The sequence below is a fragment of the Calonectris borealis genome, chromosome Z, assembly GCF_964195595.1.
Source record: "Calonectris borealis chromosome Z, bCalBor7.hap1.2, whole genome shotgun sequence".
Classification (NCBI taxonomy): Eukaryota; Metazoa; Chordata; class Aves; order Procellariiformes; family Procellariidae; genus Calonectris; species Calonectris borealis.
Window position 1 is genome coordinate 10,839,821 of NC_134352.1, and position 23,304 is coordinate 10,863,124.

The window sequence follows — 23,304 nt, forward strand, 5'->3', positions numbered from 1 at the left end:
TAAGAGTCCCAGCTAGTGATCAAAACAGTTCTTACTCTCCCTTATTCTATTCTATCACCTCACTGAACTTTATTTTCAGTAAATTACTTAAGCAAAAAGTAATCTGAACTTCAAAAGCTACCTGTGAGCTCAATGACGACAATCTCTGATGTTCTTGTTCGATAAGGTAACAGAAGACATTAAGTTAAATAAATATGTTCTTTCAAGACAAAATGGTATTGTTAAACACAAGAAACCCCAACAACTCTAACTGCATTCAGAATATTGTGAAGACTTAAAATCTTTAACCACTAAATGGGAGTTGGTAAGACTTGGTCTAGCACTACAAACTATCAGACAAACACATCTCTACCTCTTAGAATGCAAACTCAAAGCCAATTTGCCAAACTCAAAGCCAATTTGCCTAAAGAGCGAGCAGTATTTGATTCCTATCATTTTACCAGCATGGAAAATGGAATTTAAAGGATAAAAGACCTGTCTCATTAAGCAGACAGGTCTTTCCACCATAACAGAACAATCCTGACAGCATGAACACCACAGAAATTACCAACTGAAGAAATTAGTTCTTTATTGCTCATCCAATTAAATATGTAAAAGAACAAGTATTTTTGCTAGTAATAATTAATTTTCAATCCACAGTTGCAATGACACTTCCATATCCCTCTTATCCAAGAAATTCAACCAGAAATAATAAAAAACTCCGACATTGCAATATCTGAAAACAGAAAAATTTACAGTAAATGGCCTTTGTATGCAGTAACAAAGTAAAGAACAACAAAATGTAAGACTAAAGCAGAAGAAATACACAGATGCTTATCTACATAAACATTACAATCAGGTTCATTTGGACATAACATGAACAGAAAGATTTCTGCCAAAATTATGATATGCACAGTAGATAAGAACTGATCACTGATAAAAATATTACGTGTAAGTGCTGTAGTTTAGAAACTGCATAACTGGCTTCCATGCAAGACAAGATTATTTCATGCATGGGGTGTCACAGAAGAGTTTCAGAGAATCAGTATCGCTGCAGGTTGAACTCAGCTTCACTGGAACAAGTTTAAGATTTTTTTTCCCTAATAATTCTTCCCTGGACAACTGAACTTTGAATACCAGGCAGCACTGTTGTTTTAATTTTTGTGGTGTAATGTCAATCTTTTCAATTAAGTATTTTTGTAGTTATTGTACAGAAGTGTTTTCAAACAGTTTGGGGATCTTACTTGTACTGCATGTTCTGTGCCCCAGTAAACCAAAGCATTCATACCTCCCACTTTCATCCTTGGAAAAAATATGATTGTCACTATTGTTATCTGAAATTCAGATTTGTGTGGAGTAGCAGCGTCTTAAGATTGTCACCCAGATGTGTAAGTTATCAGAAGTAACAGTCGAGACTATCTTTTATAAAGCAAGATCCAGCATAGCTGTTTTTCTGAATTCTCAAGCAAATTGTATTTGTAGTCAAATGTTTCAGCTGCATGATGTTTTGATGCTCATTACAGTTATAAAATAGCTTAAGATATTGCTGCAGCTTCTTTGCACTGTCTGCAATATTGGCGTACACAGCATGCCTCAAGTACGCTTTAAATTTATCTTGGCCACGCTTAATCTTTATTGCACTTTTGTTGAGTTGAAAGGATTCTAATGTTCATGCCTGAAGTTTTTCAAAAGGCTCCAAGCTTCATTACAGAAAAACTATTCAACTTTTATTAAGTTTCAAACAGTGGGGGTTTTTTTGTTTGCTTTACCCTGCCTACTTAGGAGTAAGTTTAAAGCTCTCAGTCAGAATATACAAAGGAAGCTTGCTGTAAAGCTTACACATACCTTTGACCTTTTACAACTGAAGCCACAGTGTCAGAAGCAGTTTCGAGAAGAATTGAGAAAAGATTTTTTATTAAAAGTAAATTACAAGTTTTAGAATTCAGGAGATATGCAGTAGAAAGTGTGGTCCTTTTTCCATCCACAGGAGCATACACCAAGTAGTGAAATATGCAGCAAGGATTTGCAGATTTCTCCTTTGAGTTGTAAGCTCCTTAGAGCAAGGACAGGATCTGACACACTTATCATTTACATTACTTATCACTTATATACAAAGTCAAATAGTGGTCAAGAGCAAATGTAAACTTTTATTAACTATTTGTTTCCCAACACCGATAAGTGGCTGGGAAACTATCCTACCTAGCAACAACTGGTGAGGTACACCACCTCATCACTGAGCAATTCTTCATTAGATGAGCCATCAGTAAGAACCACCAGAAAGTTTCAGGCTATCAGTTAAGAGAATCCTTTAGAATCTCTTTTACTCCCTTTTAGAGGATCTACAAAGAAGTAGTTAATTGGGGAGGGTATCTGGCCTCTCAAATGATCTTTTATAGATTGAAGGGTTTCATGCTGCTACGAATACCACTATACTGGAATAATGATTAAGTAGGTCTTAGTGAAGTGCAGAGTATGTTTTGTTCCTAAGCCTTGATCATGTTCCTTTATAGACAGCTTTTTAAAAAACAGTAAGTTTTGTTTGCAACATGTAAAATGTGTAATTGTGCGTTTCCTGTGGAAGGAAGAACAATCCAAGACATAATCAGGTTGCATAGTTCTAGCCCAAGCTACTGATATGACTTTTGGAGGCTTGGGAGAAAAAAAAAAAGACACTAAATAGTATACATACTTTCGGATAATCCAGTTCAAAGAAGGTTTCTAAGTTGTTGATCAGGTTAGGATCCACACCTTTTAACGGCTTTAGAAGTGAAACACCAGGAAGCTTGCTATATGGCTGTTTGTCTGTGGCTTTCTTATTGAGGTGGAGGCGTCTGTGAGGAGAAATAACATACCACCACATAAAGAAAATATGCTACAGAATTCCATTCAAAATACAGTCAGAACCAAGAAAGCTTGGGAGTTAAAACTGCTGCAAAAAATTAGTTTTGGTTGTAGAAACAACAGCTATTTTTATATTTGACAGTTGATGTGTCAGGGACAATGCCTAAAAGAAAACAACTTAGCATTGTATGTAGGTTAAATTTAATCTTACTCAACTTATTAGACATTACAGATTAATGCATTTTGCACTATGCATTTTGAACAAGAGTATCACTTTTTTCAAACTACACAGGAGACAAGATTTTTCTGCCTTCCTCCATAGCATTAAAACTCATAGTATTATAACAGGATAATGAGAAAAACCAATTTACTGTAAACAATGCAAAAAAGAGAAGGGTCAGGTGCTTTTTCGTGCATTAAGTTATGCAAAACTTAAAGCAAACTGAAAGCACAGGGGAAACAGTTGATTCTACTGATCAATTTGTTAACAAACACCTGCAAAAAAAGGATAAGGATCAATCAACTGTAGTATAAAAATCATCAGGCTAAGTCAGAAGCCTAGATATACACAATATAGAGAACACAATTCCAAACAGTCACTAGTATTTCAGCAATGAATATACAAAGTAAATGACGATCATGTCACAACTTACTAACGTGAATGTTTAATCCTACACTCCTGTGTTAACTAATGCAAAATTAAATTCTGAAAGCTTGATGGGCCAGTATACAATCAAATCTGCATCAAGTAAATATATATATATAATTTAAATAACTGGAGAAAAAATATTTGCTGAAACTTAAAATTTGCAAATTAGTTTATATATTGCGTATTGTAGTTCTCTAACATGCATAGTAGTCAGATTGAATGAATATTTTATTGCAGCATGTACCTAATGGTATCAATCTTAACTTAAAAACTTTCACACTTTAAAATTCACAAGATGCTGCCTCAAAAAAATCCAAAATGGGAATACAGTTGCTTCATGGAGTGCTTCATCCTGGTTAAATGGTAAGAAAAAAAAGTCCAGTTCCTAGGAAGCATACTCCTGAAGAATGTGAAGTTACTGACCTACGAAGGAGCTCCACTAAGAAGAGATTACAGTAGGTCTCTAGAGTTATTTTTCCCTTACATGTGTTACCTCATTGCCCCTCCCCAGTACGCTCCTTTCAGGCAGGTTTGCAGCTGGACACCAGGAGCATAATGCTGTTACAGAGAATAAACAACAGGCTCACTAAAAAGACAGAAGGACAAAGCAGATGATGTCCTTGTACTGCTATTGACTCCAAGCCTGGGCACTGCAGAGGTAAACTGAAATAGTCTTGCTGAGCAATTAACAGCCAAAGGACAGTCAGACCAAAGTAAGAAAAGAAATAGTTCAGATACCTACCACAGAGAGAAAAAGATTTCCTCACCGATTTTCACAAACATAACAGCAAATAAGGGCTTTAGTGCCAGTAAGAAAGGAGAGTCTCAAGAATGCAACTTTGACCCGGAGGGACAAAAGGTAGATAATGCAAGGGGGGGCGGGGGAAGTACTCCATTTAAACCCGACTGTAGCAATGCACATAGCTTTGTACAGAGGCAAAAGCCTTGATGAAGAGGAAATAAGAGAAGGAAGTGGAGTAAATGGAAAAAGGTAAGGAGAAAAAGGATGAAGGCAGACTTGAGGCAGGACTGTGATAAAGAATAAGCACCAAGTGATAAAACTGCAGAATCCTGCAAGGCATCACATTACAAACCATGCTGACACACAGGATTATGCAGGCGATTGAATTACATCAGGAAAAGCCTACACATGGTGTAGGAGAGGGAAACCTTGGAAAACATGCAAATGAGACATGCAGCATTGTCAGGATCTATTCAGCTATGAAACACCATACACTGAGACTTTTGAGAGAGTATGGTTCAGTATGGTAAGACTGTCTCTAACATGTGATCTTAAAAATAAGACTCCAGTTCATGTTCTATTCATAACGCTGCACAAAAGTGGCAGCCTGCCATCCTGAAAGCACTGTGGTATTGTGACACTAAGGTAAAGCAATTTCCACACCAGTAATTGCAATGCTCTGTTAGACTCTATGGAGCAAGAGGCAAATTAACAGTAAACCAGATCATTTTACACTGAGAAGGACTATTTGTAAAGTGGCATATTCTGAAAAAGAATTAAAAAGTTACAATTGGAAACTTACCATCACCTGAGGAACAGATCAACCATTATAAAAAACAAGTTACAATATTCAAATTAAGGCTAACACTTAACATGGAAGTAAAAATAGACTAAATTTAAACAACATTAACATTGTTGATGTAGGTATGTTCTAAATGAAGTTGTGTGTTACAGAACATGCACCAAAGTCTCCAAAGTAGAGGTAAAATGAAGCAGTAGGTTAGTATTTTTGAGCACTAATTTGTGCTTATGGTAGTTCAGTTCTCTCAGACAGGTGTTGTGATCACAGTGGTCTTCATTACCATGGAGCACGCATGACACGTACCGTTCAAAATGATAAAGGAAAGCAATCCTTTCACAGAGTTTGTATCATGTATAGAATATTATATATTATTTTGCATTGAAAGTAGCCCAAAGGAGTCAAAAATACTAACTATACACATGTACCTGCTTAACGCATTTTTTCCTACCCTTGCCTAATGCAGTAAGCTGCAGAAAAACGCTACACCAAGGAATGTATAACAACTTTGAGCTCTAAAATAGATGCTGACAGAGCACTATTTAAAGGCACTTTCAGATCCTGTGTGTGAAAGACCAGTAGCCAGGTTATCTATAAGCACTTTTGCACCTACATATATTAATGGATCAGCCTGCAATCCCTAGATAGTGAAACTGTGAAATTCCTTCTAAGCAGTCTGGTGCTGGTGTAGGTAGGTGGGGAAAGAAAAAAGCAGCAGGATGCATAACGGTGTCAGGAGCCATAGTTCAACTATCCTATATCATGTAAAAGGCATCTGTAAAATTTTCTCAAACTTAGTTCCTTAACATAGTAACAATTAACCCACAGAAGGAACTGTAATCTAGGTTTCTTCTTTCAGCAGAAGAAAAAAAGTATTTCCAAAGACAAAATCCAGGCTACTGAGTTACCACTGCCCAGTATACTTCATGATGAATTCTTGCTAACCTGTATCAAATTAAGCAACAAAACTTTTTTTTTTTTCTTAAAGGCCAACGCTACATTTCCTCCCCCCCACCTCATTAAGGGCAGGAGAGTATTCTAGCAAAAACAAAAAGCTTGCTACAGTAGACAGACTGCTGGGTCTCTCAGCTGAGATGGTAACATATGCCTTTTAAAAGCAGCTGAAAAAACCCTAAACACTCTTTATTCACTCATTTTAACCTTCCCTTAGCAGCTACTTTACTTAAAGAATTATCCTATTAGAGTCAGGTAAGTAATTTTTGGTCAGAAATTCGTAACAGCTAAAGATTGCAAGACAGCACTAACAAGATGCAGGAAGCAAAGACAACCCTTGAAGGCTATGGCTCCAGAGGCTATTGAGATAAGCTAGCAGATCATTACTTCTGAAAGGGGCTGTTTTGCTGCTTCTACTTCTGAATTTACACACACACCCCCCTTACCCAGTTCGTTTTCACGTTAGTGAGCTGAACCATCTGACCTAGGTGTTTGTGGAGTGTTTGTCTGCTATGGAGTAATAGACAGGAGATCTCGGCTCGAACAGGAGAAATAAAATGTAAGATCATCCTGTTTCTTTTGGCAACAGAAAGCTAAAAGGGAAGAGCTCCCCATATCTTCCTTACTTTTTATATATATATCTTGTGTTAAAAGATTTCCAGAAGTAGGTACCTTTATACACAGAAGACAAAATGAAATTTGCTACGGATACACTACACTGGTCAGTGCATTAAATACAACTGAAAGAAAGATCAGAGGAGTTCAAAAAGTGTTACAGACAACCCCTAAATTGATGAAAGGGTTAACAGCACCCTTGCTTCACAAAGACTAATATTAGCCCATTTAAAATCCAACTATACTAATGTAATAGTATAAAGACAATTCCACTTAAGAAGGCATAGATAACCACCAAATAAGTTTCAGTATCTCACAGCAGTAACTTTTTATACAGTCATCTCACCATTTTACAATTAAGTAAACAAGAACACTTTTTATATAGACTGTACTTTTATATATAAAAAATAATATATGCATAATTATATATTCATAGATGGAATAAGGTTTTATTTCTATATATCAGAGTCATGAATTCAAGACAGCATTTGGCTTGGGAGCTACAGTGCAAGTTTTTGCCTGCCTGTGAAGGCGGGAGGGCAGGGGTCTGCACGAGCAGCCTTTGTCATAGCTCTGGTCCACCCCACCAGGAAGCAGAACAAGACACTTGGGCGTGGAGGCAGAGGGAAGCACAAGAGGACTCTCTGCAGAGACACAATTAAGCCCGAGTAAGACACTACTATCAAGTACGTATTTCTCATACTGCTCTACGCGGATTTAAGCACACAGGTATACTACTGTGCATTTAAGAGGCCTACTACACTATAACTCCTTTATAGGGACCTCCTAGACTTCAGACAGATTTGAAAATTGCAAAACAGATCAAACAAAAACCAAGATCACCTGTGGCCACAGGTCTCCCAGCAAATGGACAGAATTATTCTTAAAGCAAGAACTAAACACCTTGATCTGGTTTTCACCCTTTTTTCCCCTAGAGTGGAGTTTTGCAACATACCTGAACCAGTTTAACTATAGGCTACTGCTCAGAGGCACTCTGTCTTTCCTCCTTTTCCCTCTTTTTCTGGGATGTGCTGTGCTTCCCAGTGGTGCTGACTTGTCTGATCCCACAATGACGTAGCTGAGATACTTAAACCACCACTAACTATTCCCCATTTGTCAGTTTAACTTAGCAAGTATACAGTTTGAAAGGATGTGGCAAGATGATCATGCAGCTTCACTGGCAGCAACAATCCCCCAGTGTTCCTTTTCCTCTGTGCTGCCATCAACACCAGCCAAACAAGACATTGTGCAGTACCAATGCCCGTACAATCCTCCTTCAACTCACTTAACAGAAAGTTAAATCTAGCTTTTTTCCTCCCACTTCAGGTTTTCTTCTGCCAAATTAGAGTTAGGGCGCCTTAGGGAAGGCTGCAAGAAGTTCCAGAGCATGTTCAAGAAGGTGGCTGTGAATGTGCTGCCAAGATCACAGGAGAAGAGAAAGAATAGGGTCTCCTTCCTCCTCAGGCTTCAGTGGGCTTCCAGAAGAGCTGAGCTGCCCATGAGCAGCATGGAGTCAGTGGAGGACCACTGGCAGCACAAAGGAAGCATCAGGGGCATAACACCTTCCTCTACAAACATACACAAGGATTAGGGTCAGTCCCCTAAGAACTCTTCCACAACCAGCTCTGCACCACAGTTTTCCTTTACAGCATTCACTCACTTATAGCTTGCCCCCTGCCCTTATTTGCCCACCAGAAACAACTAACCAGACTACTAGTAGAAAATACTGCCAGCATTCACAAGTGACTCTTGCACTAATACTTAAGGCATGCCAGCCCTCTACCTCTCTTGGCTGAAAGGAAGGCATCGCCCCATAGAAGTGTGCTGGTGCCAGTTCAGGACACCTTTGCTTGGCTGCTGGCTGGGGACAACCCACCCCACCAAACAACCAGCATGTTCTCACATAGGCAGTCTTCCCCATCCTCCACTCTTGCCCCTTGCTTACATCTGATTCAACGGCCATATGGACACATGGCAAGTCAATCCAATCACCCACCGACCTAAGAGTTACACAAACGTCAGATCCACAGAGGAGCAGAAATGCACAGCTGGGGACAAGTGGAAAGGACTTAAGAGGAAACCCTAATGGCACTTTTAGTATGACACCAATTGCAATTACAAACAATTAACATGTCACTTGGCCTTGATAAAATCCTCAGAGATAGATGGAAGTAGACAAGTCTGAAAGAAGGAAATGGTGGGTAAGACTCAGGTGCCCACTTTGTAGTACAGACTTCTTGTGTCTGTCTGCCAGCAAAGAAACAGTCACTTTTGCATGCCTGCAAAAAACCTGAAAACAAAAAAGTGTAATTCTACTGTTTGCATACTAGAAGTTTATGTTGAAAAGCATGCTGCAATTGGTTAGTGCTTCGTCACATGCCAGCTGAGGGTAGAAGGCAGACCAAACATTTCATTTACTTTCAATGCATATTTTCTCCGATACTACACATATCCCACAGACAAAAAAAAAGGACTTTAGAATGTAATGCACTGAAATCATGATGGGTAGTGGAGAGGAAGAGGAATGATTTTTTAAAAAAACACCTTAAAATGAGCTCCAAAATAGCAAGAGTCAAAGCTTTCCCACCAAAAAAAAAAAAAAGTCAAAGTTCTTGAGGCGGAATTGAGTGAGAAAGAACCTAGATTGCGATCATTGTAATCTTTCAAAAGGATGTGTTCTCAAAAACCAAACATCAAATTTGCTCTTCCAGTTTTGGAAAGTAGTAGTTCAAGCAGTGCCTAATAATAAAGACAAATAAAGTCATATAATGCGGAACAGTAGAAATCCTATCTAGTGCTATTATTTGACATTTTGAATTTGAAATCTTCATACACAGCTAAAATCCTTTAAGAAGCATCTTCCAAATGTTATCACAAAAGTCACATTCAGTAGATGCAATCCATAACTTGATACAGTCTTTTTTTAAGAGGGGCAGAATTTAAACTTTTTTCAAAACATGTTTTGGAGTTTTAAGTAGAAAAAAAATCTTTCCTTCAGGAAGAAGAAAGAGCAAACACTGTAGACCTCAAATTAAAACCAGCAAACACTCCCTTTTTTAAATCTAGAAATTCATCCCCTACTCCCTTCCCTGTCCCCCCACCTGCATGACAAGAGAAACAAACAGGCTACCCATACAAGATTGTAGTTAAACCTGAAGTAATGGGAACCCTTTTTCTGCCTGAATCCTAGATAGTTTACAATTCAGCAATGTGCTGAATGAAATGTGCTTAACAAAAACACAGCAAGTTGCCTACAACACAGCCATTACTGGATCATAGTAAGCATTAAAATGAACACACAGTTTTTTCTTGTAGTCTATCTGCAGGCTGCCACCAAAATAGCCATTCATTCCCTGTTTCTGCTTTCCCACACCCTCAGCCTACCGGTGGCTATAAAGCAGTCAGCGCCACAAGATAAATTGGATCAGCCTGCTGATCAAACAGAGAACTATCCCACAGAAAAAGCTAGCTTGCTGATCTGAGTCACCACGTAGCCACATGCTCACTGAAGGCAGATTAGAATGACAGAAATGTTTAGAAAGGTGTAGGGGTAGGAGGGGGTTTGGATTATCCCTTTGAGCATCAAATCAAGAGCCAGTGAGGCATAGAAATAGAAATGCTTTTTGATACAGACTCCTTGCAAAAAAACATTATGCAACTTCAGATAACTGCATCCAGCATGATTTGTGTTTTATTTACGAGAGCATCTCCAGTGGATGGCAGTAACTCTGGGCCAGATAAACCAACCACAGCAGAGTAGTACAGGATCAATGCCTCAATGTTAAGTATGGGATCTTTTAAAAAACAAAGCATTAGAACATTTGCACTGTGAGACTATTCAATTTGTTTTTCTGACTTTTATTTTGCAAATCTATAGCATTAAAATAGCTCAGTCCTATTCATTTCATAAGGCACAAGTTTAAATGAAAACATCAGTGGCTAAGCATTAGATAACGTGCTTCCTACAGACCCCAGGTTGCTCCTTACTGCTCCCCTTGTGCCAAAGATCCCTGCCACCCATCAAGATTTTCCAGTTTCTTCTCCCTAAAAGCTTCCAAAGCAGTTAACTGCCAGTAATAGAATTGTGTTAATGACTAAACAGAAACGACATTAACAAATCATAAAGCAGATACCATGTCAATATTTTTTTCTTAATTTTCAGTGGATGACACACCATGTGTTATTTAATTAACTCAGCTGCAAGTGTTTCCAGACTACAAAACAGCATATCACTGAAGTAGAAACTTTACTCAAATAGCAATTCACACAAGTTTGAACACACAGTCCCAGGCCCTATTACCCACAGTTGGGGTAATAAAAAAAGCTGTAAACCTTGTCTGGACTACACAATTGTCAGCGAGACAGCATCACTGCCCTCACGCTGCAAATGCCTTGGAGAGCCTTCAATAGGTCTCCTATAAGGAACATCAGAAACAAGAAAGCAATTATAAAAAACCTTCCAAAGAAAATATTACATTAAAGTAACACTTCTACACTCAACACCACATTTGACAGCACTTCAGAAGAGCAATTTTTTTTTTTTTTATGTTTCCAACAGATACAAAACAGAAAAACTAACTTGGTAAATTTCACCTGTCTTCTCTATTAAAAAAAAAAAACAACACAACACTTGATTCATAGACTCTCAAAAAAACATTTACTTCTCTCACCAGTACACAATCTATATGAACCAATCTGCTTGGAAATGCTGTTACAAAATATATGTATCATCTCTCCAAAATGCTTAAAAGGAAGTGTGGAGTATCTTAATTTTGAAACACCTCATTAGTATTTCAAAAGGTTAACAGGTACAACCCTTGACACTGTATTTCAACCACCCACTGTACCACCTCATTCTGTGCAGTCAGTATAGCAGGCAGGGGAAAAAGCAGCAAAAAACCCCACAGACTGAAAATCCTGTCTACTCCCTCCTCCCAGAGATCTGTGAGGATGAAGGCAGGAAGAATTTCTCACTTTCTAGTGGCTACGCCTCTTATTATTAACATTCAATAGTTCAAAACATATGTTCTCATGAAGGAGATGAGTCTGAAAGTTTTCTACCTCTTTTTAGTCCAGAATCTTACTTTAGCAAGGCTTGCAAGAAAAATGCATGTTGATTTAAGCTAAAAAAGTATTTCAGTAGAAAGTGCTTAGGATATCTCCTCAATAACAGCTCAGTACATTGACCAAAATCTAATTTTCAGCAGCTTGATTATTCTTTGTCTAACACGGTGTGCATATGACCAGAGAAATACTTTTTCTGCTTCATAATGAAGTGTAGCACACTACCCGTTACCAAACCAAAGCAACAGTCACTTGGGAAGTCATTACTATGCAGGCATATTGAACCAAGACCTCAAGACAAGCACTTAATAAAAATAGGACACTTGCAAACAACATAAAAATGAACATTTAACTTCATTTACAGATTCCTTCTCACGGACTGTACTGCTGACAAAGCTGAGATGAGCCTTACCAAGGGAAAAAAAAACAAACCAAAACAGTCTTTGGTTTACAAAGAGGTATTTCTGAATAGGGGGGCAATAATTCAAGTGGTCTAAAACAGACCAAACCAACTACCAGCACAAATTGGCAATAAAGATGTTATTAGCTATCCTGCTATTTTAATGAAAAAAAGATTGGTCCACTAGAAGCACCTATCAAGTGTTCAAAACTGCTTTAAGAAATACAATTCCAAAGCAAAAAGTTACAAGTAGCACTGCCAAGGTAGTCCTAATCTTTCACTTAGTACAATGCTTCACTTTGGCTTTCGATCTTTGTGTACACTTGTAAACGTGTTTTTACCTTACTTGTCCAAAGGACAGCGTAAGACTTCCTTTATGTATGCTACAACTTCAATAATTTGACTCAAGGTATGAATTTGCCCAGGCCAATTATAAGGCATAGTCTAGTCTAGGTCCTCACCAACTATTATTAAAAGCAACATATTTAAGAAAAATGCAAAACTATTCACCTTGCAATTAGCAAAATGAAAAGCTTTTTTGATCTATAGCAAAACATTTCTCACAATAAATTAATTACTCATTTCTTTTAAATCATAGTCTTCAGTAAAACGCAAAACCAATATTAAGCGTGAAAAAAACACAGAACCTCGTTTCAGTTAAAATAAAAAGTAAAAAATCCCAGTGAACTCTGACACCACTCTTTGGCATTATGCAATTCCCAGGGAGTGATAGTCACAAATACTGAAGGGTGCTCTAGTAAACCAGTAAAACTAGTTACATACTTAGCATGCCACAGAGCAGTTCTGATAGAAATTTCACAAATTAATTTTTAAAGTCACTTAGTATTATCTACCACTCTACTCACCCACCTTAATCAAAAGCTATACCTCCATGGAAACATGGTTCATGTAAAGCCTCAACTTCTTCAAACTTCTTTGAAATCTTCATATCCTCACAAAAGCTGACAAAAAGATTGTATTATTCCTCATCCCACTGCTCAGCTTCTTCCACTCCAGCTGACATACAAGGCTGAATGCTTTTTTGTCCTCCAAGAGCTCCACTTGCTCCTGTAACCTAACCCATTTCATTTCCATCTTACATACTCTAAATCTTGCAGTCTTCTATCTTCCCCTTCCACACAAACCACTCAAATAGATGTGGTTTGTTTTTAAATCCCACTTGTCACATCTATTGCACCATCTTCTCTCCTCTCAACATAAGCATACCATCCAGTCTGCCACAATTCCTCTCCTTTAAATCTACCCTAGACAGTCTTTAATCTGGGCTTTGGTTCCTTGCATTCTGTTAAATCATTCACGTTCAGAGCTATTACCATACTGTCACCCCAAAGTTTATAGTCTGTATCTTATCCTCCTGACTCACACTATTAAGAAATCGGCTTTCCCTAACTGCCTCCAACAGTGGTTTTCTCCACATTGTTATCATTCTCAGACTTCTGGTTCTGCACCGTTTTGCTTTCCCTAATTATTAATCTTGTAATACAGAAACTCATTCAACCACAAACGTAGTATAAATAATTCAAAAATTAACTTCTGCTTTCTCCAGATCTGTCTTCCCCTAAGGATTACCTAAATTTAAGTGTGACTTGTGACTACACAGTGTCAGGTAAATTTCCACTTGTTTAAAATAAGCAACATACACAACTTACATCCTCCACACAACCTCCTTCTCAGTCTAGCACTCCATAACAGCCCAGACAGCAGTCTGGGTGTCATCTTTCACAAAATCACGAACAACAGAGGTTGGAATGCTCCTCTGGAGATCAGCTACTCCAACCCTCTGGCTCAAAGTGGGGTTAACTAAAGTAGGTTGCCCAGGAGCATCCAGTCAGCCTTTCCTGCCTCCAAGGATGGAGCCTCCACAACCTCCCTGGAAAGCCTGTTCCTGTTCGACCATGAAAGTCTTCTTTTGTTTTAAATTAGAGTCTTTCATTTGAATTTGTGCTTGTTGCCTCTCATCCTGTCACTGGCCACTACCGAGAAGAGTCTTGCCCTGTCTTCCTCACACCCCTCCACACCCCCAAAAATCAGGTATTTACACACATTGATGGGATCCCCCCGAGCCTTCTACAGGGCTGAATAGTCCCAGTTCTCAGCCCCTCCTTATATGTCAGATGCCGCAGTCCCACCATCATCTCTGTAGCCCTAAGCCAGACTTGCTCGAGGATATCCATGTCTCTCATACTGGGCAGCCCAAAACTGTGCACTGCACTCCAGACATCACCTTATGGTGCTGTGTGGAGGGGAAGGATCACCTCCCTCAAACTGCAATGCAGCCCAGGATGCCGTTGGCGTTCTTTGCCGCCACAGGCACACTGCTGTTCATAGTCAAACTGACATCCACCAGCACTCCCGGGTCCTTTTCTGCCAAGCTGCTTTCTAGCTAGTCCTGATGCATGGAGTTTATTCCTGCCAAGTGCAGGACTTGGCATTTTCCTTGGTTGAGCTTCATGAGGTTCCTGTCAGACCATTTCTCCAGCCTGTCCAGGTTCCTCTGAATGGCAGCACACCCACCTGGTATATCAGCCACTCCTCCCAATTCTATATTGTTAGCAAACTTGCGGATATGTCCCATCCTCCAGGTCATTAATGAGGATGTCAAACACTACTGGCCCCACCACTGATCCCTGATGATTTTGTGCATCTCAAACTTAGCAACCCTTCAGTGATTTCCATCTTCTATTACAATCTGTTATTATCCTATCTATGCACTGTGCATAGAGCAAACTGCTGAAATTTGGTCCAGCTTTGAACAGGGGGTTGGAACTGAACCTTCAACATGCATTTCCAGCCTGAAGCACTCCGATTTCCTTCACAGTGCTGAAAAACTGACTCTCACCTCTGCCTCTAAGTTGTTAGAAAAAAGTCTCAGCCACTTGTGTGTTCCCATACCATGTAATTTTCCTGTATTCCTCCCCAGTAACTGTACTTGATTTCATTTCTTTGCATTGCTATCCTTCAGATTTGCCTCTGCTACAATGCTGTCATTCACTTGCTGAGTAAAAGCAACCCATCAAGTTGTACGCATGTAATACCCGCAGCAAGTACCTTAAAGTTTCTGCATAAAGTAGGGTCCATCCTCAATGTACCGATTATTGGAGATAGGATTCTGAGAGAAAGAGCAGGAATATGAAAACGTTACCCAAGATCAAACAGAAGCCTCAGATAGCTTTCCATGCTTCTCCAATGTTCCAGTTTGTGGTCAAACACCCAAGTCCTTTTTTCTTGCTTTTAACCCTCTAAGAATTTTTGTAGAAGAAGATTGCTAATACAGATCGTGAGCTTGCTCCGTTCCCTGTTCCACATATACAAGATCACAGACAACAATCTATTGTTAAAGTTACCAACATTTTACATCAAGCTCGTCATCAGTCACATATCTGGAAAAACTATTTACCCTGAGGTAGACAACCTGCATGGAAAATTTCAGCGTAAATGGTTCAAGTTCAATAAAGATTCAACTAAGGAATGAAGACAAACCCAAGAATAGACGTGGCATTCTGCACGTGCTAGAAGTCTTCCAGCCACTTCCTGGAGAAGCTCCAGTACAACCATAGTTCTCAGTTTTCTGTTGGAGTTTGATTATTAACAAGAGAGAAGGGTACCTCTAATCTCAAAAACGAGTATTTGCATTATCTCCAACAAAGTCTATCAAAACGTTAGTTGACTTATGCCTGGTAACACTTGATAGTAACAGGCGAGTTCTAATTTTAAAAGGCATCTTTAGAGATCTACACTACATCCCCTCCTGGCTCCTACCTGTGACAAGACTGCCTCTGAAACACTTCCACAAACAAAAAAAAAATGCAACCCTATGAAGACAAAGTGAATAACTACTACTGCTGCTCTTAACAGCTACTTTAGCCAATCTATTGACAGTGGAAAATATAAGACAGCCCACAGGAAGAGATAGCCCCACCAACAAGCAAAAAGGTCAAAAGGAGATGACAGAAGACAAGCAGAGAGGTCAGAGGACAGAGCAGGGTAAGCCTGGACACAAAATTATGGACTGAGCAACAAGGGAGGGAGGAAGAGAAAAACAGGGTGACAAGACAATCAAATAGGGCCAAGAGAAACAGAATTTTATTTTAAGAATGAAAGGTCACAATTACTGTACAGTACTAGATTATTAACCAAAAGATCAAAATGACTTCACATAACAAAAAACAGAAGTCAAACATCGGCTATGTGGGGTTTTTTGTTTAGGTTTGGAAGCCATGTTTAGAAAGCTCTTCAACATTGCAGAAGTACTTCAGGAAACTTGAGTTGTATGCATCTGTGCAAACTGAATTTCCTCCTTGTGTGCATATGCATTACACTAAGGCTATTAATTACTTTTAGCTACGTTTAGATGTTTTATTACATTTATGTTTCTGAAAGTCTTGGGTTTCACCCAGCAGACAAGGTACAATGGGCCCAGTTACATTCAAATGCCACATGAATGCAGAATTCATTATTTCTTCACTGACTACTGTAACTTACAGACAATTAAATTATTTTAAAAAGCTAAAACCAGCAATATGTTTATTGATCCAATGACATGCACTATCCTTCCCACTTACACCTGGGAACCAAGACAATGAACAACCTCAGTATCAACTGACTGCAGATGCCTTAAAGAAAGTGATTTACGTTAAGTGCTATAATTAGAATTGCCACTGACAACTGTTACAAGAACCATGGAGACTCAAAACCTGGAATGTGACTCCCTGAGTTCAGTTTTGTGGACCAGGCAAATAAAGCAGCAAGATATAAGCAGCTTAAGATATTTACCAAACATTTTCTAGGCACTCTGTGGCAGAAGCAATGTTGAGTGCAAGTCACCAAAGATTGAATTTTACTTCCTCAACTTAAAAGTCATTCTATTGCCTCTCCTCAGTCCCAGAATAACTTTACAATACACAGCTCTACTTGGTGTTCAAGTTGAAATAATCATCAACAACAAAAAGGGAGAGAGTTATTCAGAGAAAAAAATATAAAACCTTTCATTCATTTTCAGAGTGAAGTCTGAAGACATAGATCAGACTGATTATGCTTAAATAAGGCACCTTCTAGGTTCTGCTGCCTTTGCTCGCCAGCTTTACTTTAGCAAGAGGCACACCATGTTCAGAAAGCTCCTATCATTATTAAACTAGAACCATCTATTTTGAAATACAGTTAAAACAGCAAATTCACTGCACGGATCTTGCTAGCCAGTAATTCAGAATTACAAGATGTGTTAGAGTGCCATAAACCCCTAGAAAACAGCTTTAGTTTTGTGGTGTTTGGGTTTTGTTGGTTTTTTTGTTGGTTGTTGTTTGTTTGGGGGTTTTTTTTATTGTTTTGTGGGGGGTTTTTTGTTTTTTGGTTTTGGGGGTTTTTTGGGTTTGGGGTTTTTTTTCGTTGGGTCTTGTGGTGTGGTTTTTTTTTTGGTTGGTTGTTTTTTTTGCTTTGTTTTGTTTTTTACTTTTTCCCTGATTTCACAAGACTTCTCTTCCGCTCTTTGCATATCCTTAGAATGGAAGTTAGTAAGGATCATTAAATAACTATTTTAATAGACTGCTAAAATATCAAAATATATTCCTCAGTTTCCTGAACAACACTTTAGCCAATACTATAAATCTTTTTTCCTTATTAGCACATCATACACACAGTCTTCCATTTCAGATAGAGCTATAGTTTTACTTCTGAAAGTTCATTTTAGCTGTCCATACCACTACACAAATTCAAATGGTTTCAGAGTCAGCGTATCAGACAATCTCCAATGTTGAACTCTTCCTACTGGATCAGTTGGTGGCTCAACTCCAACTGAAAGAGCCTACATGTAAGCAAGGAAGGGTCTTAGTCAAGGTCCCGAGTTGGGTATAAAGAATACCAACTCAAACAGGTCAAATATCACCGCCTTACTATGCAGAGTAATATACGTAAACGGCACTTTATCTAATTACTAGCTATAAAAACCTGCTATTTGGGCCATGTTTATTGGATTTACTCACTTTACTTCTCAGTATTACTGAGAGAGCACCAAACCAAAACCCATTTCATAATCACATACATTAGACAATTTAGAAAGATTGGCTTTTTGACTTAACAGTGTTGCTATTTGCATTTCATTGCTTCAGCCCACCTGTTTATTTTAAAGGAGTATGAAATCAATCCATACTACTATACTTACTTATAAATCAAAACCATTCAAAGTGGGGAAGGGCAGTAGGGGAAAGAGGTGGCAAGAACCAGATTTTGCAAATGCAGTATGGAAGAACAGACATTCTTCCTCAACTGAAACCTTGTATAGTACCTTAGATATCCAAACCCTACATCTTTTAAAGCAATTACAGCACAAACCAACACGGCTGAAATGCTGTCATGACCTTAAATCTTGACAACTGCTGACAGCACTTCAAGTCAAAAAAGCTTACTTTCTTGAATAATTCCATTTATCTACTTAATTGACATGTTCTAAATATTTTGCTAAATCAAACATCTAAAATATCAGTGGGGAACCACAGGAGGAGGACTGCCTAGGCACAACAGCTTTGCTTGTTATCTTAGTACTCCAGTGGCACAGATCAGCCCTTCCAACTCAACAGTTCAGCATTGCTAGATGTAGTGCAGACCGAGGGCAAACAGCCCCTACCCCAATGACTTTAAAAAATCTTAAACCAACAATATTGTCCATAAGGAAGACTAATTAGTTTCACCTTCCTTCTTAACCTCCTGTAACAGGTACAGTGTAAGCAGTTTCCAGTATATGACAAGTATCACATAATTCTACTTTAATACTACATCCTCCCACTGACATCAAAAGGAGTTTCTGTCTGTAAGTGAAGACCCCTTCATACCTCAGTAGTCTAGGAAAGGGTGCAGTGTGCTGTGCCTGCTGTCCAGGACAAAACAGTCTCTATGAGATGAGGGGTGTAAATAAGTGTCCAGCCACTAGAGTTCTTCAGGCCATGGCATTAACAATCACCATCTGTCTGGGGTCCCTTCCCCATAAATGCACTCCAGCAGTCAAAGCAAACACAGTTGATTACCTCCTTCTGCTAATTCCCTTCACAGAGGTATCTCACTTGCAGGACCAGGCCATTCCTCCACATACCATTGCACCAGACAACCCCACAGCCCTCCTCCCTTGCACGGGGCAGTGCTTACAAGGGGCACAAGCTCTAAACTCACCAGAGCAGTGCTTTCTCCAGCCATCAGCTATATCCCACCAGCTCCAGTTTCCGAGTACCACCACAGCCACTGCAAGGACATCGTCCTAGGATCACTGCTGTAGGTGCCCAGCATTTCTTTAATTTCACTACAAGCAAAGGGCAGCTGCGTGGTCACACTATGGGGAGTGGCAGTCCTGTTTCCACAGATCTGCCAAATCACTGTAACTGGGGCAGCTCCTCCACAACAGCCTGCCCAGTCCAGCACAGCTTGCAATTTGGTCACTTCAGTGCTACCAGCTACTCACCTCCAAAGGGCCACCTTTTCACACCCCTGTTACCACCAGCCCATTATTCTTCAAAGACAGTCAGCTCCTGGCTCTGGACCTGCTGAAATGGTATCTCGAGAGCCCTCCTGGAAACACACTTTTCTCCAGCTATCTCACAGGTGGGGACAAGACCACCCCAATTCTTACCCATCCCCTTCACAGCTGGCAAGTTTTCCACCTGTTAACACATTGTTTGCATTAGCTCCCCATACACAATACATACACTTGCAAACCAAATTCCTAATAACAAAAAACACAACTCCTTCCAAGTTTCATACTACCGCAAATACTCCAGCCCCAGGCCACACCAGGTCCAGCTGCTACCTGCATTCCCCACCAATTACCGTCACAGGGAAAACAGTCTCAACCCAGGGAATTCTACTTGCTTTAAATTATTGTCAATTAACAGACAATTAATTACTGATTTGGGTATTGAGAAAAAAAAGATAGACAACCAAACTTTTACGGAAGCACCTTTTGTCCTCCTTCCCCAGGCTCAGCTTCAGTCAGAGACCTTTCCTCCCCACCTTTCTGACTGAACTGCTCTTGTTTTCACTGCTCCTTACACTCAGTCCCTCCCAAGCCCTTCAGTGAGGCGACGCTGAAAGCGAGGGTCAGTGCGTAATGGCTTTTCTGCCACACCTTGCTTCTTACTCATTTTCCTCCATTGCTGGTTGCTTCTTAGCTTTTACTCTGCTCCAGCAGGTGTACCTGCCCAACCTTACCTACAGGTTGCAATCCCTTTGGCAGAGTCTCTGCCTCAGTATGGATCTGCCATGGGCTGCAGCCTCCTCAGGGGTGGGTGACCCACAGGCTGCACTCCCCACCTCAGCATGGGTTGCCCACAGGTCAGAGTCCCTTCAGGGGTATATATACTTGCTCTGACATGGCTAACCTGCAGCCCACAGTCCGTTCAGGAGTGTCCCTGCTCCAGTGAGCAGCCTCCACAGGAGGCAGTCCCTTTGAGGGCATAGCTCCTGTGGCATGGACTGCCCGACAACATCCCCTTCCTCTGTTCTCTCCTCTCATGTCTCTTAGTGTACCTCATCCTTTTTCCTCCTGTTTATCCTCTCGTATGTCTTCCCCCATATCTCCATTTGTGTCTCCTGCCCTTCACAGCTACCACTCTTTCTTAAAGATTTATGAGCGGCACCACCACACACAATCTGATAGGTTGAGGTTTTAGCATGCAATGGGCTGTTTTCATCAGCTTCAAAGCTCTCCAGAATCAGCTGTGCCCAGGGTAGTCCATGGTCTTTTCCCCCACTAGGCAGCCTTACAGCTCCCCGGTACTGAAATCCTGCCATTTGTGCCCAAGGCAACCCATACAGCCGGTTTTCAAGAAAGTTGATTATCCGAGTAAATATAAGACCTAAAGGCAACCGAACTACAGTACAGAAAAGTGATTAGAGCTTTAAGTGATTTCATATAAAAAAAGAACAAGGCAACCATGACCAAGGGCAGCAGAAGCAAATCTCTAGCATCCATGAATTCAAGAGGAGCTTTGCCTTCACAAGGGCTGGGGTTTATCACAGATACCTATCAGATGCATGTGGAACAGCAAGAAAGGAGAACAGATAAGCACAAGCAAAGCAAACAGAAATTCAGATATTTTCTAATCTCTGTAATGATGCAACAGTGGCCTTTTATTTAAAGGAGTAAAAACATGGTCATCTACAGAAAGAGAGGTGCATTCTTAATCCTTTCCCCACATACCCACACACAATTCCTCTGCCAAGCTCAAGCAGGAATCTGCTTTGTTTGTCAGCCACCAAAATGCAAACACTCCTCACAAACTCTTAGAGCATTTTTTCCTTGGAGTTATCCAGGAAGGGTCTGGACATAGTTTAGATGCTTGCTTTTAATAGTACTACCATTATTTCTCAAAAAAAAAAAGTGTACTTATAGCTGCAATTTTGTCTGGTCAGCACAGGGTACTGCGCTACTTTGGCTGTTCTGCTGTACACTGTCAAAAAGCACACATTTTATAACTGCTGTGCAAATTGGTCTCCCCCCATCAGCAGAAAAGCCTCGCTTTACAGGCGTACGAACAAGCAACAAAACCCAAGCCTTCCCTAGCAGTGCTAAAGGCAAGGGAGCGAAGATCACGGTGCAAAAGCAGGCAGCAGAAACCTACAGAGAACGGGTTTTACCCGAAGGCCGAGGGCAGGGTACCAGCTATGCCCTCACAACAGCCGCCCCGACGCCCGGGATGCGCGCCGGGCCTCACGCCGGGGGCCGCAGGACACAGGCGGCGGGCGCGCCCAACACGCCGGCCCGCAGGTGTGCCCCTCCGGCCCCACGCCAGGGCACGGGAAGGCGGGAGGCTGCCCGTGCCTGACACCCGGGGGGGAAACGGGGGGATGAGGTGCCGCCGGCCGCGGGGGAGGCGGTGCGGTGGCGGGGGGACGAGGCCCGCTGCCCTGCTCCTCAGCGGCGGGGCCGCTCTCGGCGCGATGGCGGGTGGGTGGGGTGGAGGAACAACGCCGCCGCCATCCCACCCCCACCCCGCGCCGCGGTCCGCACTTACGTGTAGATGATGGACATGAAGTGCATGAGCCAGAGCACGACGAAGAGGATGAGCCCGAAGATGGCGAGTCCCTCCAGGGCCAGGGCCAGCACCGCCATCCCCGGGGCGCGGCGGCCCGAGCAGGAGCCGGCGGCGGAGCGGGAGCGAAGTGAGGGAGGGTCGCTTGGCGGCCTGTTGGCGTGCGGAGCGGCGGCTGCCGCGGGCGGGCTCTCAAAGTGCCTCCTCCTGCTGCTGCTGCCGCTCTACCGGCCCGGCGGCCTCCGCGCCGCCAGCCGCTCAGCGCACTGACCAGCCACCGGCCCTGCCTGCTGCCTGCCGCCGCCCGCCCCCGCCTTTCTGTCAGGCGCAGGCCCCTCCCGCCCCCCGCTCGCGGCTGGCCCCGGAGAGGCGGGGCGGGAAGTCACGGGGCTGGCGGTGGCGGTGGGGGGGGCAGTTAGACCCGTTACCGCGCCTCCCCTGCCCGGAGCTCAGGGCAGGAGCCGGCCCGGAGTCTCGGCCCGCCACCGGCTGCGTGACCTTGGGCTGGGCCGGGCCGGGCCGGGCCGGGGGCACCGGGAGGGCGGGAGCGAGGCGCGGGGCCGGGGGCCGCGGTAGCGACGGGCGCGGCGGCAGGCGGGCGAGGGGCGGCCCGGCCCGGCCCGCCACGGCGGCCGCCGAGGAGGGACGCGGGAGCGGCGGAGGCGCTCGCTCCTTGTCCTGAAACTTTGCTGGCGGCTTTTAGAAACGCTCCCTGCCCCGCGAAGGCCTTGTCGCCGCGGCTGGAGACCACAGCCCTTTATCCACAGAGGTGGGGCTCGGGGGAGCTGATCGAGCACAGATGGGCTGATAGGGCTGAGTCGCCTTTCTTATTTTTTATTTATTGTTTCTGGAAGCGTTCTCGGTGACCTTGAATGCTGCAGGATAGGATTGCTGTTTCCAGCGTAGGTGTGCACCTGGAAGTCACTGGCGGTGCTGATCCTCCCTGAGTCAGACCAGCCGCCGAGGGGACTGGGGAGAAGCCAGCAGTCACGCTGCGGCTGCCGTCAGCCCGGCCCATGCAGTGATAAAGCAACCTGGTGACTGCCAGGCTTGGCTGGGTTAGTGCCCAGTTAATGAGAGTGTTGCTCGTTACTAATCATCTAAGCCATCTAGTCTTTCCTATTTCGTTACAGTGCTTATAGCAATTCGTATTGCTGTGATGTCGCCTCCCTTTTTGAGGGGATTCGTATGAAGAAACTTCCCAGCACGTCTGTTCAGCTTTTACAGTTT

At 41.9% G+C, this 23,304-nt stretch overlaps 1 protein-coding gene across 1 annotated transcript in view; it reads right to left on the bottom strand.

Annotated features, from left to right (window-relative positions):
• The window catches only part of UGCG (UDP-glucose ceramide glucosyltransferase), a 29,928-nt gene extending 7,542 nt beyond the window's left edge, over nt 1-22,386 (bottom strand). The window contains exons 1-2 of the mRNA XM_075136544.1: nt 22,057-22,386; nt 2,669-2,810 (exon numbers count right to left, since the gene is read on the bottom strand). Of these exons, the coding sequence (XP_074992645.1) occupies nt 2,669-2,810; nt 22,057-22,154 (240 nt within the window). The 5' untranslated portion in view covers nt 22,155-22,386. The remainder of the gene's footprint in view (nt 1-2,668; nt 2,811-22,056) is intronic.
• Nucleotides 22,387-23,304: the final 918 nt, after the last annotated feature.